The following is a 19040-nucleotide window of genomic DNA, read 5'->3' on the forward strand; positions in this document are numbered from 1 at the left end:
ATCTTACATTATAAATAAACTACCCTATGTGTATGCTAAACACACAAGGGATATTTTCTCCCAATCTTCTCTATTTCTCATAGTCAGCAAAGAAATGGGCTCTACTACCTAGAACCATTCCAAGAATCCAAAGTTGACCGACCCATGTCTCATCTCAATATATCAAATGAAGCCACTCTTTGGTTGTATCATTGTTGCTTAGGAAATCCATCATTTTCTGTTTTTTAAAATTATGTTTTCCGCTCAATTTTAAAATCTGGGCACCTCAAAGTTGCATAGTGAGGCTTGTGAATTGGCTAAATTGATAGGATTATGAATGTATATGTTAGGAGGAAGGTTGTTAAAAAATAGGTTGTTGTAGGTAGTTGTCAGGAGGTTTGGAGGGGGGAGAGACTTTCAGTGAAAGTCTATATAGTGAGAGGTAGCCTTGTCTGGGAATGAGGATTCTGGTTTAGAAGAATAGAGAACAGGATTATTGCTATCCTGTGTAGGAGGGGACATTGTCCCTGGAAACATTGTACAGGTTGTTTTGTTGACTACAATCTAATAATCGGAGTATTTTCAGTGTTTTGGAGTGTGTGATATTCCTTTCTGTGTGTGAGTGCTGATAAATAGGTTTCTTTTATCAAGAAACCTAACAAACACACCTGTGAGTCTTTCCCCATTAACAATAACAGAAGTTCACAATCTTTCCAATTAATCCATAGTGATATATGGAGACCATATACTACATGTAATATCCCTGGGGCTGTTGGTTTGTGTTTGTAACCTTTATTGATGATTGTGCTAGAGTTACTTGGCACTATTTGCTTGAACAAAATCTAACATGAGCACTATTATTCCCATTTTTCATTCAATGATTCAAAATTATTTCGAGCTCCACATAATTATTTCAAAATTATTTAGGTTCCACAAGGCTAGGAATTATTTGAACGAAAATGTGTATACTTATTTTCATTCCAAAGAGATTATTCATGACTCTTAATGTGTCTATACTCCTCAACAGAATGGAGTGACAGAGAGGAAAAATAGGCATTTGCTTAACACCACCCAAGCACTTCTCTTTCAAGGGAAAATTTGAAAAAGTTGTTGGGGAGAAGCTGTCTTCACTGCTGTGTATATGATAAATAGGCTTTCTCTCACATAGCCTAGAGAACAAAAGTCCACTTGAAACCCTAAAACTATTATCTCCCTCACTTCCAGATCTCAAATGGCCTCTTTCCTAGAATATTTGGGTCAACTTTGGTACATACCCACAACCACAATGGAGACAAACTTGATACTCTGGCAGTTAGTTGTGCCTTTCTTGGTTATTCACCAACTCAAAAAGGTTACAAATGTTATAAACTTTCTTAAAAATTGTATATCTCCATTTATGTCACTTTCATTGAAACTTAATCTTTTTCTGCAATTCTGGCTCCCAAGAAGTCCTTTCAGGAAATTGTGATGACCACCTTGAACCCTTTGTTCTGTCACGTGCTCTAACTGAAGCTGATAGGATATGTAATGTGTATGTTAGGAGGAAACGTATAAAGAAAGTAGTTGTTGGTTGGTTAGGTTGAGTGAGACTTTCTATATATAGTTGGGGGTCTTTGTTTGCAGGGATGTTTTTTGGATCATTGCCATCCTGTGTGAAGGGAACATTGTCCCTTGGATGCATTCAGGCTGTACTTGTTGCATAGAATCAATAATACGAGATCTATTTAGTGAGTTTAGGTGTTTGCAGTGGTTTTCCTGGTTTCCTCTATCTAGAAACCTAACAGAAGCCTACAAAAATGAACTTACAACTGAGCAAATTAATTCTAGGGCAGAGCACTCCAAGAGTTTGTACCCATAATTTTCCCAAAAAATACTGGAATGGAATGCTCAGAGCAGCCCCAAGAGTTTGTACCCATAATTTTCTAAGATTCAAGAATGTCTTCACAAAAAGGAAGAGCATACCAAACATGTGGCAAGTCCATGAATCCAATCCACATAAAAGGATTCCCATAAAAAATACTGGAATGGTCAGAGCAGTCCCAAGATTCAACAATGTCTACACAAAAAGGAAGAGCATACCAAACATGTGACAAGTCCATGAATCCAATCCAAGTTCTGAACCTGAAGCTACAAGCATTTAAATCAGAATGTATATACTTTGTTTACTAAACATTTAAATCAGAATATATACACTTTATTTACTAAACATTCACAGAAAGTGGGGGTAACAATACTTCTAGTTTATCTTGATGACATTATAGTGTCTGGAAATGATGAAAAAGAGAAGGAAGACTTGAAACAGAGACTAGTCCAGTAAATTGAACTAAATGAGCTGGGAAGATTAAAATAGTTTTTAGGTATTGAGGTAGCAAACACTAACCAGGGAATTTTCAAATCTCAGCAAAAATATATAACCTTTTTGCTGGTAGAAATTGAGAAAATTTGGTGCAGACTAGTGTCAACTCCAATGGATCCCAGTCACAAGTTATGTAAGGCTGAAGAAGAATCAGCTGGAGACAAAAAGATGTATTAGAGGCTGATTCGAATATTAATATATTTGGTTCACACACAGCCAGAAATTGCTTATTTAGTGAGTATCATCAGTCAGTTTATGCATGAACGGAAGGAATCTCATCTTCAAGCTGCTTGTAGAATTCTACAGTACTTGAAGGGAAGCCCCTGAAAAGGGAAATACTGTTGAAAAGAAATGGAGGACTAACTCTTGGATCCTACACTAATGCAAGTTATGCAGGTTCTCTTGTTGATAAAACATCAACAACTGAATATTGTTACTTTCCTAGGTGAGAACATAGTGACATGGAGAAGCAAAAAACAGAATGTGGTGGCAATATCATCTGCTGAATCAGAATTTAGGTCCACAAGAGCTATGTGAGTTATTATGCATAAAAATTATCTTAGATGGCTTGAAGATTAATTTGGAGGGACCCATGAAGCTCTGCTGTGATGATAAATCAGCAATAGACAATGCACATAAATCCGTTGAACATGACAGAACAATACATATAATAATAGATAGACACTTCATCAAGGAAATATTAGAAGAAGGTTTAGTATGCATGTCATACACTTCGTCCAGGCAATTGGTGGCTGATGTGCTGACAAAAGGACTCAATACCTCAGACTTCCATAATCTCAACCAAGTTGGGAATTGAGGACATTTATTCCTCAGCTTGAGAGAGGGTGTTGAAATATGGGTATAAATATTGCATTTACTGTACAATAAATATATATCAATTAGATAATAAATATATATTTGTTTGTAAGAAATCCCTAAAATTAAGAGATTGGGATTAGGAATTTGTTTGGTAGGTTTGCTCCAGATTTAGAGCTTTTATGTCAAGAATTTATTTCCTTTACTTGTGGAAATTTATTTCTTTTATTTTAGGAGTTTTATTTCCTTTTAATAGAATTTCGTTTTTCCTTTAGAGACCTATGTATTGTTTCTTCTTGAGATCAAGAAAAGTAATTCCATAATTATTTTTTACTGCCTATACATTTTTTTCACAATTGCAATGATTGATAATTACATTTGTACGACAATTAAGGTGTTTGTCACATTCTAAAATGGCTACCATAATCGTAGTCAGTGCAGAATTCATTAATCTTTCCCACATAGATATTTGGTTACTTTATTTTTTTTTTATATGCTTCCTTCCATTACTAGGGTGGTTAAGTGATAAATTATTTGATTTTATTTTCTAATCTCTGATTTACCACTCTATTTACTGGAATAAATGTACTTTCTCAGCCGGAGGCTGCAGCGGTTAACTTAGTAGCTAAGGAGAAACCTGCTGATGTATACACAGAGATTGCTGTTAGGTATATTAAACTTATTACAGTATATTCAGCTCTGAGCATTTCTTGTTACTTCCGTACTCCCTCACCTTATAAAAATGTTTACATTTATTTCTTTTCATGGAGTGGTTGCATTTTTGTGTGATCTTACTTCATGACCGACTATGCTTTTGAGTAAATTATCCAAACTCAGAACTTTTGTGGTCCATCATCCCATGTATTAATTCTTGTCATAATTGCTTTGGAAAATTAATATTTTAGTCACTTAATTACAATATGAGTAGGGTTTATGATATAATGAGACGAGACAGCAACAAGGACCCAGATACCTTTCCAAATGCTTTGTTAGCAAAGGTGTTGATTGATCAGGTCAGTCTTTATTTAAATTTTCAAGGTTGTGCTGATTGCTAAATGATATTGATTATGTCTTTTTTATCTGTTCCTATTCTAAACTTTTGGAAATATTCAGATTGATAGGAAACTGGTCAAGCAGACGGTAATGACTTCTGTTTATGGTGTTACTTTTATTGGGGCGCGGGAGCAAATTAAGAGAAGATTAGCGGAGAAAGGTCTGATTGATGATGATAGACTTTTATATGCTGCAGCTTGCTATGCAGCTAAGGTGAGTATCAACAATATTATATTCTAGGATTTTAGCTTTTTGAGATTGCAATAGCTTCCTTGATGGGCCATTATTAATCTATGATCATTAATGTTAAACTATATGAAAGAGAGAAATTGAGATAAAGCCATGTGTCTGAGACAATATGAATGTTTTATGTATATTGAGAAAGAAGAGTAAATAAATAAAGGAGATTTAATATCGTATGAACATAAATAAGACCTCCATAACAGATTCTCTTGTATTTGCACACTATATTGTTGGTATTCAGAAGGTCGACTTGTCTAACTATTCCACTTAGACTTCTGAATTTGGGTTATGGTTAAGTGGGTGTACCTACAAATCCTTTTTCACTACAATTGCTTAATTTGTTCATACAAAAGATGTGAAAACTTGTTGATTGCTTGCATAAACTGATTAACATCAATTGCAAAAAGATAGATCAGGTATAGTAATGGTAGGGCTATGTATTGAGGTTCACGTTGATCAAAGTAACAGATTCTCTTCTATATCTCTCTAGATCAAAGTGAGGTTCACGTTGATCTGCCATTAGTTTTTTATTTAGATCCATAGGGCTATATATTGGTCTAGATCAGTCATGCCTGTTTCTTTCAAGGTATCTAAAATATATTTCCTTTTGAGAAACTACAATACCTTCTTTTTATTGAGCCACTTCAATTCCTATAAAGTATTTAAGACATCCAAGGTGATTGCATAGGTGTTTGTTTAAGATTCTAGAAGCATCATTCTGTGTTGTGACAATGTCATCAACACAGACAAAGTAAACACATTTTCATGAGGAGAATTGCTTGAGATCATAGAATATTGCAACTTACAAACATAGTCAAACACCCCGTAAACATCATAAGGTTGCTACAAGTGAATCTTCTCTTCTAGATTACCATGAAGGAAATCATTTTTTGTTGCTAATTGATGAATAGGAAAATGACATATAACTATCATGGCAAAAAAGAGATGCATAATAATCATTTTGGATACGGGAGAAAAAGTATCACCATAATCAAGGTTATAGATCAAAGTATATGATTTGGTTACTAATTTAGCTTTAAGGTGCTCAACTTTATGATTTGGCCCAACTTTTGCGGCATAAACCTAGAGACAACCAAAAACCTTTTGTCCAGGAGGAAAAGGAACTAGTCCTATCTATCATTATGTTCCAAAGCTTGCATTTCAACAATTACCAGCTTGTTGCCATCCAAAATTATCAGGTGCCTCGATTACATTTCTAGGAATAGTAATATAAGATACAAAGGAGAGAAAAGGAAAAATAGGAAGAAGACAAACAATGATAGCCTGGAAAATTGGAAATAAGATGAAGATTGTGTGTCGAGCTAGGGGTACCTTTGCAAATTACATTAGGTCAATTTGAATCTTCATTATTAGAATTCGTAGTATGGAATGATGATAGTGAGGAAATTGATGACAAGGACTCACCATGTACATTTGAATCCATTGTTGGTAAGTGTTAGGAGGGAGCGTTGGTCTAAGTGAGCTGTGCTAGCTAGAGGAATTTGAATTATTGGGAAAAGTTGGAAAACTGTTTGGAATAGGATACACAAAGGGATTAACTAAAGGCATAGGCAAGACCTATTGGACAAAGTTATCATCTTGGGTGGAGAAAGAAGAAAGAAGTTTATTCAAAAAAGGTGACACTTGTAGGCATATAATATTTTTTATTGTCAGGGGAATGACACCACAACCCTTATAAGACGAGCATATCCTAAAAACACACATTTGGTAACTCGACCTTAGACTTTATCCAAACTTGATGACACTCCATGTTTATTTGAAAACACTTGGAATATGGAACCTTATTGTCCAAAGAAGAAGAGGACATTCTATTAATAAGATAGCAAGCACTATGAGTAACATCACTCCAATGATAGATAGGTAGATTGACACCAAGCAATAAGGTACGATCAGTTTCAACTAGTTAAGATTAATATTCTTTGAGATTATCACTCCTTAAGATCTTTATTCCTTGGCCAAACTAGTTTTTGATTTCTTTAAGGAAAGACAGGTATTCAAAAGTTTGGACCAATATTTCTTTAAGTAAACCTAAGTATGACATGAATACTCATTAATAAAAGTGACAAAATAACGAAACTCAAAAGGAGGTGAGTATCAAATTTGTACCTGACCAAAGAGAATCACATGCTAATTGTGGTATAGAGAAGGTTGGTTGGTAAGGTAAAATACATCACTATAACTCATCCTGACATTGTCTTTGCAGTGTCTTGTGAAAACCACTAGGGTGTAGTCATACAAATCCTAAAGTATATTAAGAAGGCTCTTGGAAAATACCTTATTTACAAAGATAAGAGAAATAGTCAAATTGTTGGGTACTTTGACAATGACTAGCAGGGTCACCAAGCGATGGAGATTAAACTTTAGGGTATCGGGTTCCTGTTCGAGGTAATTTAATATCATGGAAAAGTAAGAAACAAAATACAAAACAATGACATTAGTCACTTTTGAGCTTATATGGTAAAACAATTCCTCAAAGAACTTGAATTTTAAAAAAGTTCCTAAATGCTACTTATATGTGACACCCATATTGTGGAAAAATGTGAAGGCACTAGGCAATAATTATGAAACTACTTTTCTTGATCTCAAAAGGAAATAACAAATTGGTATTTAAAGGAAAAATGAAATCCTAATAAAAGGAAATAAATCTCCTCAAATAAAAGAAATAAATCTCCTAAAAATAAAGGAAATAAATCTCTTGACATAAAGACTCTAAATTTGGAGTATATCTAGCAAATAAACTCCTAATCGCAATCCCTTAATTTTAGGGATTTCTTACAAAAACCTCTCTATATATTAAATAATCAATCTATATTTATTGTACAGTAAATGTGCAATAATTACACCCATATTTCAACACATAGAACATCACACATTACTTCTAATCCTGTCTTTCACGGGAGTGAGCTGGATTGTCATTTGATTAGGGAAAAAACTTGAGTTTGGAGATATCATCATTAGATTGGTCAACTCTAGTGCAGAGGTGGCTGACATAATCACCAGGTTTTTAGGAGGACCAAAAGATCAGTTATATTTGTAGCAAGTTGCACACATCAACATATATCTTCCAACTTGAGAAGGGGTATTATAATTATAGAAATAAGGAGTATATGTTCTATAATGAATATCTGGATAATATATCTATTATTAAGAATGTTTTTATTTATTTCCACATCATATTTTTATTATTAGGGAATATTAAATCTTTTATATTTGTTGTATTTGATTCCTTTGTCTCTGTAAATTAAGTATTCGTGCTGTCTTAGTTACATACTGTTTCAACTCGATGTCTCTTTCCTATAGTTCAACAATTTTTTGTTAGGTCATTTGTTCCTGGAACAGTCAATTCTTGATAGAATAGAAAAATGAAGTTTGCTTTCGCTAAAATTTCAGCATTTATGCAAAAAAAGGAAAGAAAGAAAAATCTCTATAGACATTTTCTTTATGTACTTAAACACTCTTTGTCTTTTTGAGTCATGTTAGGAATTTTGATCAAAATTCTCGAACTTATTTTCAATAGGTGACATTGGCTGCCCTTGGAGAAGTTTTTGAGGCTGCACGTGGCATCATGAGTTGGCTTGGGGATTGTGCAAAGGTAGCTCTTTTGTCACTGTATGTTGGATTCCAAATGATGCTATTAGTCCCACAGTATACTTTTGGCATTTTTCTTGTGGGCTTATGCATGTATGTAATGTGTTTCTGCAATTTTTCTGTCTCTTTTCCTGAAAAGGGTGGCTTTGAAGCTTTGTACAGGTTAGGGCTGTCTAGAAATAATTATTTGGAATCAAAACTTTTAGTAACTTAAAAAGAACTGAACTGTCTTCCAAAATCAGTTTCAGTACTGATTTGTTATAGAAAAAGGTCAGTGCACTTGCACTAAACCTAAAATGTTTTCTATAGAAAAACAACTTATGTTGTTCGTTTCATAGAATTTTTGCTGATTTTATAATGCCCAAATTGTTGGAGACGACAGCTATAATATGAAAGCTATTATGTTTAGGAAGAGTTTTGTTACTTGTCTCTTCATTTTACATTATTAGTCTGTATGGTCCATTTTTCAGTTCTATTCAATTTGGATAAATTATTCTTACAATTTAATTCAATTTTTAAGAATTCGGTTCTGTTTAGTTATTTTTGAACAATTCTACTACAGGTGATTGCTAGTGAAAATCAGGCTGTTTGCTGGACCACTCCTCTTGGCCTTCCTGTTGTACAACCGTACTGTAAAAGTGAACGTTATCAGGTGAACCTTCAGCATATCAATATTTTTTTTTTTTTTGGTGTTGAAATGAAGAGAAACCAGGAGACATGGGTTATAAAAAGAAGAGACAACTGAATCCATATTTTCTAAAAATGAAGTAACTACTTTATCTAATATATTAATATGTCAAAAACTAACTAAATTTAAGATTATATTTGACTGAATTCTAAATTCTAAATTCTAATTTCTTTAACTTACAAAATCATCCTAAAACTTGCATGCATATATAATGACCTCACCAGAAAAATGATTGTCGCGTAGCTATTGGCAGAAAAAATGTAATCTTGAATTAGTTCAACTTAACTAGAAAATAAATAAAATACTATAATCTTAAATCCTACAGTATACTTCAAGAGAAATAGTGGTTGACCAGCCAACGTCTTGTTTAGAAACCAATTCTGTAAAAATATGTAAAACTTTTGTTACTTAAATATTGTAATAACATTCTTTGGTCATCACATGGAAGCTCCTCAAATTCATAGGTCTAACAATGATGGTAAAGGTGAATCTTTTAGCAAATCATGTGTACAAATACATGCCTCCACCTTTTCATGTGATAGAGAACTCCAATATGGATCAAATACTCTTCCTTTTGTGCTGAATGCAGACTTAGAAATCGGCACAACACAACTAATAACTCACGTGCTATGTTTGAAAGGATTGGAAATCTGGATGAATTAATTTTCCACCAATCTAGAATATACAAATCAGCACTTATATCAAGTTCTTCCTTTAAATACTTTTGAAGCTCGGATTTATGTGAAAAGTTTTTAGCCTTGTTTGCAAATATTTATTCAAATCATATGGATCATTCTTGTAACTAGGTTTGTCTACATGTGCTTGTTGTGTGACATTGAGTTCCCCCTTTATGACTTTTATATTCACCAAACACCAACTTCAAAGAAATATCCAATTTTGACTTTAACAATCTTTTGTCTTTTTTGGATCAAAAAGTTGATCATTTTTGTCCATTTCATTTATCTCATTTTATATCTAGGATCTAAGACAACAACAATTAGCTGTAACATATTCAATTTGTTAGAATCACCCAAATATTTCCCATTTTTTCAGCCTTATTATCTTAAATGTTGTATTGCTGATCCATTCCAAATTCTTACCACCTCTAACATGTGCATATTTCTAGAAAGATTAGAGGTACCATAGATGCTAAAGTATTTGTTGGAGATCTCACATCAACTAAAAATATAACCAAATATATGAAGGGGAAATGTCGCCATAGAAATTAATGATAATTAACCTGGCAATTATCCCAGCTCTACTCACATGTATTCTAAATCTAGAGTTTTGATTCCATATTAATGTTGATATTCTAATTAATAAACACACATGACAATTACTAAAGACCGAACACATGTTCAATTACTTCAAACATTAACAGAGTTCAAGCAAAACTAATGGAATCAAAGTTTTGGTACTAAGGCTATTCTTTTTTTTTTCTTCTTATTGCACTAAAAAATGAAACATGACAATACTTAATGTACTCAACTGACTATTTATCCAATTTAAATTATAGAAAATATGAAACTATTGTTAGGTGCCAATAATTATATATTTCAATCAAATTATATGGATTTTTAAGTTTTTGGTTGATCTCCATATGTTTTACTAATGAATCTCACCATTTACGGCAGATAAGAACATCTCTTCAGCTTTTGGCTTTGCAGAGGGAGGGGACTGCTGTAAGTGTGAACAATCTTTATATCCCAATTTTATTTTCTTTCTGAACTATTTTGGTTATTAAGACTGTATTCCAGGTATCTGTCAAGAAGCAGAGAAGTGCATTTCCTCCTAACTTTGTACATTCATTGGATAGTTCACACATGATGATGACTGCTCTAGCCTGCAATGATGCTGGATTATGTTTTGCAGGTTTGAAATTCTCATTTTACCAAAGATGACAACAAATATATGTGAAGTTTCCCTTTGGAGTAAAATATTAATAAATAGTAGTTGGTACTTTGTTATACTTTTTAAAGGTATTGGAATTGTTTGTTTTGTCTTGTGTTTTTTAATTGCACCACGAAGTACAGATGGAGTTGAAATCTATTACTTTTACCATTGTGAAGAAAGTGCAGTTTTCTTGACGCTTGCGTTTAGAGGAGTTCCTTTCTCATGGAATTTGTAGAGAGAAATAGTCTATATTCATGTGATAGAATCCCCCTTTGGTGTGTTGCCTAGGCTGAGGAACATGTATTCATATATCATACTAGCATTACCTAGGGATGGCCCTAACCCATATACAAAATACATCTGTAATACATCTAACCAGATCCATTTTTTTTCTGGTGAAGTTCATCAATAGGGAAACTTATAGAATTGATATATGTATAATAAGTGATTAATTTGTTTTTTTTTGAAAATTGCTTATTTGCTCTCTTTTTGTGAGATAGAAAATTCAATCTTAGTACAATAGAAGTTTCTTTAAACCAGCTTCACTATAATCAATGCTGTCAAACATGAGAGATTTCACAAATGATATAATAATTTGATATTATATGATGCTATAAATAACTTTTTATATTTTCTTACTGGAATATTATTATTAGTTTATCATATTATATATATTTTAAAATATATATTTTTCTAATACCGCTATTCTTTTATCATAACTCTACTTGGTTATATGATATATTATACTTTACATGTAATAACGAAGTTGTTGGACTTTAAATGGAGGCCCAACATAGAAACAGAGCAATAAAAATAACAAAGCTAAAACCCGTGACTCAACCCTCTACTGCAGCCTTAAATCTGAAATTGCACAAGGAAATGGGAGTAGCGACAATGGCTAACAAATAGAGAGAGCCTTCCATGAGGGGAGGGAGAGAGAGAGCCATGAAATACATTAGTGCACTTGTCTCATACATTATAACAAAACAGCATGTAGAGAGGAAGAATAGACACCTATTCAAGTTACATGCTTTCTAATGTTGAATGCAAATCTCTTGTACATCATTAGTGAGATGCAATTCACTCTGTGCTTGTTTTTTAATAAATAAAATGACTTCTTCATCTCTTGATATCAAATTCCTCACTCCGCTGTTTTTCCAAATGATCTCTTATTTCATCTCTCTCCTAGAGTATATTTTGTTGTACTTGTTTTGTTCATAATGTCTTTCCAGGTTTAGAAAAAGTTTATGCTAAGGCTATTAAATTTTGGGGATATTTTCGTTTTAAAAAAGGGGGTACAAATGATATTCGCCAACTACCAAGAGATACTATGTCAATTGATGTCACCAATTCTTAGGACAACCCTTTTCTTGTCCTCCAAGAAGACCCCTATTTCCATTCAATATGTTCTCCTTGTTCCAACCTTTGGTCCTCTAATTATTTTTGGTTTTGTTAACACCAACTCAACTGATTACCAATCTGACAACTCCACCACCTCTCTTCACATACCAATGCGAGGCACAAAGTTCCTCCCATTCTTTCTGAACTCTCATGATCCATATCCTCCTCCAACGAACTCTCATGCTATGGATCCTTCTATATCAACTCGTTCAATGACTCCACTTTAGATTAGCCTATTACTCGGGAAGGTATTCAATCTACACATAATCCATTTCCTATAGTTTTTTGAGTTACCATAGTGTGTCTCTATCATATTCTGTTTTTTTTTCATTGTGTATCACCATTGTTCCTAAAATTGTTCATGAAGCACTTGATCATCCTAGATGGCGATTGACCATGATTGATGAAATGCAATAAATGTCATGTGGAAGCTTGGTGTCTCCCATCTAGAAAGAAGAAGGTTGGTTGCTGATGGGTCTATGTTGTGCAAAGTGGTGATGTTTATCTCTTTAAAACTCAATTGGAAGCTAAAGGATATACACAAATTTATGGATTTAACTATTGTGATACTTTTTTCTAATGTGGCCAAGATCACCACAACTAGGCTTTTTTTGGGTACTATTCGCCCATTGGCCATTTCATTAGCTTCACTGTTAAAATGTTTTCCTTCATGGTGATTTTGAGGAAGAAATTTAGATGAACCAACCTCTTGGATTTGTTGCTCAAGAGGAGTCTAGTATAGTGTGTAAGTCTCTCAATGGTCTTAAGCAATCACCTCGAGTATGATTTGGTAATTTTAGTCATATTGTGTAGGTTTTTGGGTTGAAATGAAGTGAGATAGATCATTTAGTTTTCTATTGTTGTACTTCTTTTGGAAAGTGTGTTTATCTAATAGTCTGTCTATTTTGATGATATGGTTATCATAGGGATTGATACCACTAAGATCTCTAAACTAAAGGACCACTTACTCAACCATTTTCAAATTAAAGATCTTTGTTATTTGAAGTATATTCTTGGCATAGAAGTGGCTCAATCAGAGCAAGGTATTTTTATTTCACAAAGAAAATATACTCTTGACATAAAGGAGATGGGGGTGGAAAATTGCAAGCGTATTAATATTTCTATGAATTCAAATCGGAAGTTGAAGGTCGACCTAGGTGTCAAATCAAGATGGTTATATGAGGTTGGTGGAAAAACTCATTTATCTCAATATTATAAGACCTAATATTTCTTATGTAGTTGGAGTTGTTAGTCAATTCATCCAGAATCCTCACACTGATTACTGGAGTGATGTTGTTTGCATTCTGACTCAAGGTCAAAGATTGTTATGAGGACTATTGAATATAGTAAAATTAGGTATAAGATTAATCTCCCTTGTGTTTAAAACACACATATGGTAATATATTTATAACGAAGAAAGATACAAGTATATATGGCAACCAAACATAAATATGGTAAATAGAATATATTGTTATATTGTTAAAAAGCAATATCAACAATATTTACCAATATCAAACAATATCAAAAGTTTGCGTTTCCCCAATTAACATAAAACACAATATGTAGATTAGGTTGGTTGTCCTATTGATAGAAGATTCACCATAAGATATTGTATATTCATTGGAGGGAATATTGTCTCCTAGAAGAGCAAGAAACAAAATTGTGTTGCTTGATCAATTGTAGAAGCTAAATATTCTGAGTTTCAAATAAGGACCAAGCACATAGAGATCTATAGTCATTTTATCATGGGAGAAGTTGTTGTCCAAGGAACTTTAACTGGATTTATCAACACCAAGACCAACTTACAAAAATTACTAGTCCAAGGAACTTTAACTGGATTTATCAACACCAAGACCAACTTACAAAAATCACTAAGTTCTTGAGAGAGTCTAGAATTCAGTTTACATGTTATAAACACGGTGCATACAATTTATGTGCTCCAGCTTGAGGACATTGTTAACATTATGGTTGTTATTGTATTGTAAAACTTTCATAAAGCTGCTTTTTGGGTATATGTGCGTCGTCTAAGGGTGAGTTTTATATGATATACTTTTTCTTTGTAATGCACTTTTCCTTTTTCTCATAATTAAAATTTACATCACTGAGGTTTGTACTCATTGGTTTTTCGTCATATCTAGTTTCGAGTAACTCATTCCTTTGAATTTGTCTTTGTTAAAATAGTGAACATACATTAGACTGTATACCGTGTGTAGGAACATACAGCGTATATGACTTTATATAGACTCATTACATCAGTTATGCATGAAGAGAGAGGATATATTTTTCCCTCTAAAATAAATAATACATAGCTTTAGCAAACAAAATATGCTGTTCTGATTCTCAACAGTCTCATTAAATGTGTTCTGAATAGTGAGTATACAAAAGTTCTTGAAACCGTGGTTGAATCAACTTGCATTTGAAATGCTCAAGACATCTAATCTGTAAAATACCAATAACACAAAATATCTTACCTTAATCCATTTTTATGAATAAAAAACCCGTTTTAGCTTTCAGGTTCTATAAATATATTTACATTTATTCACATTCTAAGCTGAACTTCGATAAATTTGGAGGGGCTGGGGCCAGTGTCTGTAGAAGAAATGTCTGTTAAGAAGTGATATCTTAGTGCTTAATTATTGTGAAATTATTGTTGCAGGGGTTCATGATTCATTTTGGACCCACCCTTGCGACGTTGAGAAAATGAATCAAATTCTGAGAGAAAAATTTGTGGAGCTTTATAACATGCCCATACTTGAAAATGTAAGTACTTTCTCTGGCTCAAGAATTGTATGCTTACTTTCTTGAAGTACTTGGAATAAAACTATTTTTTTTTTCTCTCACTATCAAGCATATACAAATTTCAGTTGGCCTTAATTGTGGGTGAAACGATGTTTTTCTATATTTAAAATATAATTATGTAAAATGAAAGCAAAACTGCAAAGGAAAAGAAACTTGCTATGTGGTTAATTTTTCTGAAACATGCCAATAGACAGACATCATATGCACACGTTCATTAACAGCCATTTAAATACATGATTGGTCGTGGATTTGGCCTTATGCTATAATGGTATTTGGTTGAGGACACAAGCGCTAGAACTGGAAGGTTTCTACTGCCTGAAAATTTAAATTAAATTTATATTATGGTGGAATTGATGTCAAGTCTTGGGCGACTGTAAGGTTGCTGCCTAGGGACAAGGTCATGAATTTAAATCTTGGAAATAGACTGTTCTTATGGTTGCAAGCTTGACTATTTATTTATTCGCTTTGTATGTATAAATTACTCTCCGTGTGAACTAGGAGCACTTAAAGCTCAGCTGATCCCACTACAAACTATTACAGATGTTGATTGAGAGAATGCTATGTTTATTATGAAAGTATCGTTGGCCAATATTAAACTAGATAACATCTAAGTTGAAAGTAAAAACTCGCTCTAAAATATATTGTCCGTGTAATTCAAAACTTCTTTTCATTTTATACCAAACAAAACTCAGGCTATTTTCATGATGAAACTTTGATTTATTGGCAGTTGCTCGAGGGCTTCGAGTCTACATATCCAGGATTGGCTTTCCCCTCATTGCCTAAGAGAGGTGAGTTTGACTTAGAGAAGGTTCTTGATTCTCCGTACTTCTTCAACTGAACAATTCTCCAGTCAACAATTATAAGTTGCAGTCAAAGTATTCGTACTTCCAATGCAAAATACGGATGACCGTATGGGTTGCAATTCATCCTTTCTGGAATTGGGAATAATGATCCAACATTTCTTCTGGAGAAGACCAGGAGGGAAAGAAAACAGGTTCTGAAAATATTTTGAAAAATTTCTTGTTCTAGAATGGCTATAGCTGGTGTCGAGATGTATTTGACATAAGGCGGCATAAGAGATAAACTTTTATCCCCCATGAAATTTATAATCACACCTTGGAGACGGGACACGCCATAGAATTTTAATGTTGGTGATGTTCAATACCTGAATTGAGTTGCTGCTGCTCAATAGACGTGGCTACTTCTAAACGCGTGCAGCAGAATCTTCTGTACAGTGCGGAACATAGGGCTAGAGCTAACCTTAACAGTCTGCTTGTAAAATTTATTTTAATTTATTATATATTGTAGATCAGAAGAATTTCGTTACGGATACAATCATGCTCTTATTTTTTATTTCTAATAAAATTATTTATTTACTTGAAATTCAATTTAGAAGTTTCTTATTATATTTGGTTAAATATTCATGGTGGCTTGTCTTAAATTAGTTTCTTATTTTTTTTTCTAATTGGGTTCTTATTTATGAAAAATTAATGCAATTGAACCTTTATTATTAAATTGGTTGAATGATGTTAAATGTCAATGACATGGATTAATTAAAAGACGTGACAAATTTAGCACATTGATGTAGGGTAATGATATGGATTTTGACATTTTAAACATTAAAAGTTTAGTGAAATTTAATTAAAATCAAATTGGGAATGTTTTGAGTGAATTTGTATTTTGTAAAATTAGGGTTCACTTATGCACTGTAGGGGTCTATCATCCACATTGAGGTTTGATAGAGTGAAATTACGGATGATTGAAGGAAATTATGATTCAGTGAAGAGATATAGGTGTTTAACCTCATCTTTTGGACGTTGTTGCTCGGAATCACGAGATGGTTGTAGGTCAATCGCGAGGTAGTTTGAGGTGAATTGTGTCAGAGATGAGTAAATGTTGTATTGGGTTTCAATTTATTCATCAATGATTTTTGTAGTCGTATGACTTTTGTCTTTCCAAAGATGAATATTGCGGTTGTCCCACAATGTTGACATGCCTTTCTAAGTTTATTGTGTTGCGGCCCACTTTTAAAGTTCTTTTTGGTGTGTCATTTTCAGTGCATTCTGCGTTTAATAGGTGTTGTTTTTCGTTGGTATATTATTATTCTATATGTGTAGAAATATTTATATTGTGTTGGGTGTGATGGAGGAGGATTTTGAGGTAGTTATCTATCATGGGGAAAAGTTCTTAAACGATGGCAGACTGAAGTATGAAAGGTAAATTGATACCTTAAGTTTTGACCCAAACCTTTGGAGTTCTTTGTTGTAGTAAAGTTTAGTGAGAAGGTTGAGGTATGTTGGATTCAAAGAGTTGTAGTATTGTGTAGGAGGAGGTTTTGTGGTCGATGACAGGTTGAAGCCTTTGTGTGATGACACTGGAGCCATGCACATGGTCAACTTATATAGCTTAAATGGTTAGGTTCATTTATTTGTGGTTCACACAGTGTCTGAATCTTAGGTGATACACATGCTAGAATATGTTGGTGATGAAATAACTAAAGAAGAAGTTGCACTTGTGTTGCATGAGAGTGGTGAAGGTGTACGTGTAGGTGATGGTGAATGTGAAGATGGTGGTATGACATAAGAAAGGGGTCAATGTCATGTTGATGTTGAAGGTCAAACTGAAATACAGGCTGAGGTGGCTTAGTGTGAACAAGATGTTGGTGTGTCACAAGGGACAGTTGAATGTGATGTGATGTTGAACGTGAGACTAAAACAGAGGTGGTTAATTGTGAGGTAGATGTTGGTGTGTCAGAAGACAAGGGTGAATGTGATGAGAGTCTTAAAGGTGATATTGAAACATATGGCGAGGTCCCTCACTACGAAGGAGATGGTGTTGAACACAAGAGAGGGATGACATGAATATGAACCTACCTCAATTGTATAGGAAGAAGTTGATGTTCGCGGTTGGAGTACGTTAGGTGATATGGTGATGATGGTAATGTTGATGTAAATAGTGATACTATGGAGAGGCTAGTTGACATAAATGTTGAGTGTGACTTAAGAGAATGATATTATTCTGGTAGTTTGCACATTAAAGTGGAAAGTCTTTCACATGAATATGAAGGGTCATCATGGAGTGATATGTCTGATAGCAATTTTGATGATGACGATATAAGTTGTGGTAATGAGAGAGGTTTGTCAGGTAATGAATGGCAATTTGAAGAATTAATTAGTGCAACACATAGTGATGAAGAAAATAATGAGGTAGAGGGTTATGGGAAGTTCATGACCTTTTCTATGTTGAAAAGTATGGTTAATTTTAAATGGGAACTGAGAACATATTTTTGGTGAAAAATAAGATTTCTTGGATGTAATAAAAACCTATTCATTAGAAAATGGCAGAAATTTAAAATTTGTTAAAAATTATAAGAGAAGAATGAGGTTGATATGTGTGGGTGCAAAAGGACAACGCCCCTAGATGGCATATTGTGCTTATATAGAGGCAGTCGATACGTGGCAGCTGAGGATTGTTGTAGACAACCACACATGCAGTAGAGAGCACAACCTTCACTTACTTAATGTGAAGTGCTTGAGCAAAAAGTTGGAGAAAACAATGAGAGAAATCCTAAAGTTAAGGGAGTTGAAATTCGAGAGAAAATTAGTAGGAAATGAAACATTGATATATCTAGGTATATGGCTTACAGGGCGAAATCCCTTGCTTCAAACAAGGTTGATGGCTCATTAAAAATGTCGTGTAAAAGGATATGTGATTATGCCCATGAGTTGTTAACTCGAAACCAGGGTCAACAGTGAAGGTGAAAGTTGACGAGAATGATGGGAAACCAATTTTCAAGAGGTTATATGGATGTCTCAAGGAATGCAAAGATAGTTTTGTGTCATGCAAGTCAATAATTGACCTCGATGAAGCTTTTTTGAAAGGCAAATATGGTGGGAAGTTGTTAAGTGTTGTTGGTCGAGATGCTAGTGACCAAAGTTCGTTGCATATGTTATGGTGGAGGTGAAGAACAAGGGCACTTGGAGGTGGTTTTTAGAGCTTTTGACTGAAGATCTTAGTAGGGCTCTAGTTTGTTCTTCAATTACATTTATAACAGTTTAACAAAAGGTAAATCTCATCTACAACCTCTAAGTTGTGCACGTTACATGGTTTGAACATGTATACTGTCAAAACTGACAGCAACTTACTTAATGTTGTGAATGACAAGGTTTATTAGCAGTTATACACATCTTAGAGTTGATTAGA

At 33.7% G+C, this 19040-nt stretch overlaps 1 protein-coding gene across 4 annotated transcripts in view; it reads left to right on the forward strand.

Moving 5' to 3' along the window:
- Positions 1-16225, forward strand: part of LOC124845162 (DNA-directed RNA polymerase 3B, chloroplastic-like) — a 31316-nt gene extending 15091 nt beyond the window's left edge. For 2 of the 4 annotated variants that reach the window (XM_088106105.1, XM_088106104.1), the window contains exons 11-19: positions 3749-3819; positions 4080-4164; positions 4265-4417; positions 7986-8060; positions 8619-8708; positions 10379-10426; positions 10502-10616; positions 14695-14798; positions 15565-16225. In XM_088106105.1, the coding sequence (XP_087962231.1) occupies positions 3749-3819; positions 4080-4164; positions 4265-4417; positions 7986-8060; positions 8619-8708; positions 10379-10426; positions 10502-10616; positions 14695-14798; positions 15565-15675 (852 nt within the window). In that variant the 3' untranslated portion in view covers positions 15676-16225. The other 2 variants (XR_015784122.1, XM_088106106.1) reach the window with 2 other exon arrangements.
- Positions 16226-19040: the final 2815 nt, after the last annotated feature.

The sequence above is a fragment of the Vigna umbellata genome, chromosome 2 (assembly GCF_029865625.1).
Source record: "Vigna umbellata cultivar VRB3 chromosome 2, Vumbellata_1.0, whole genome shotgun sequence".
NCBI classification, from domain to species: domain Eukaryota; kingdom Viridiplantae; phylum Streptophyta; class Magnoliopsida; order Fabales; family Fabaceae; genus Vigna; species Vigna umbellata.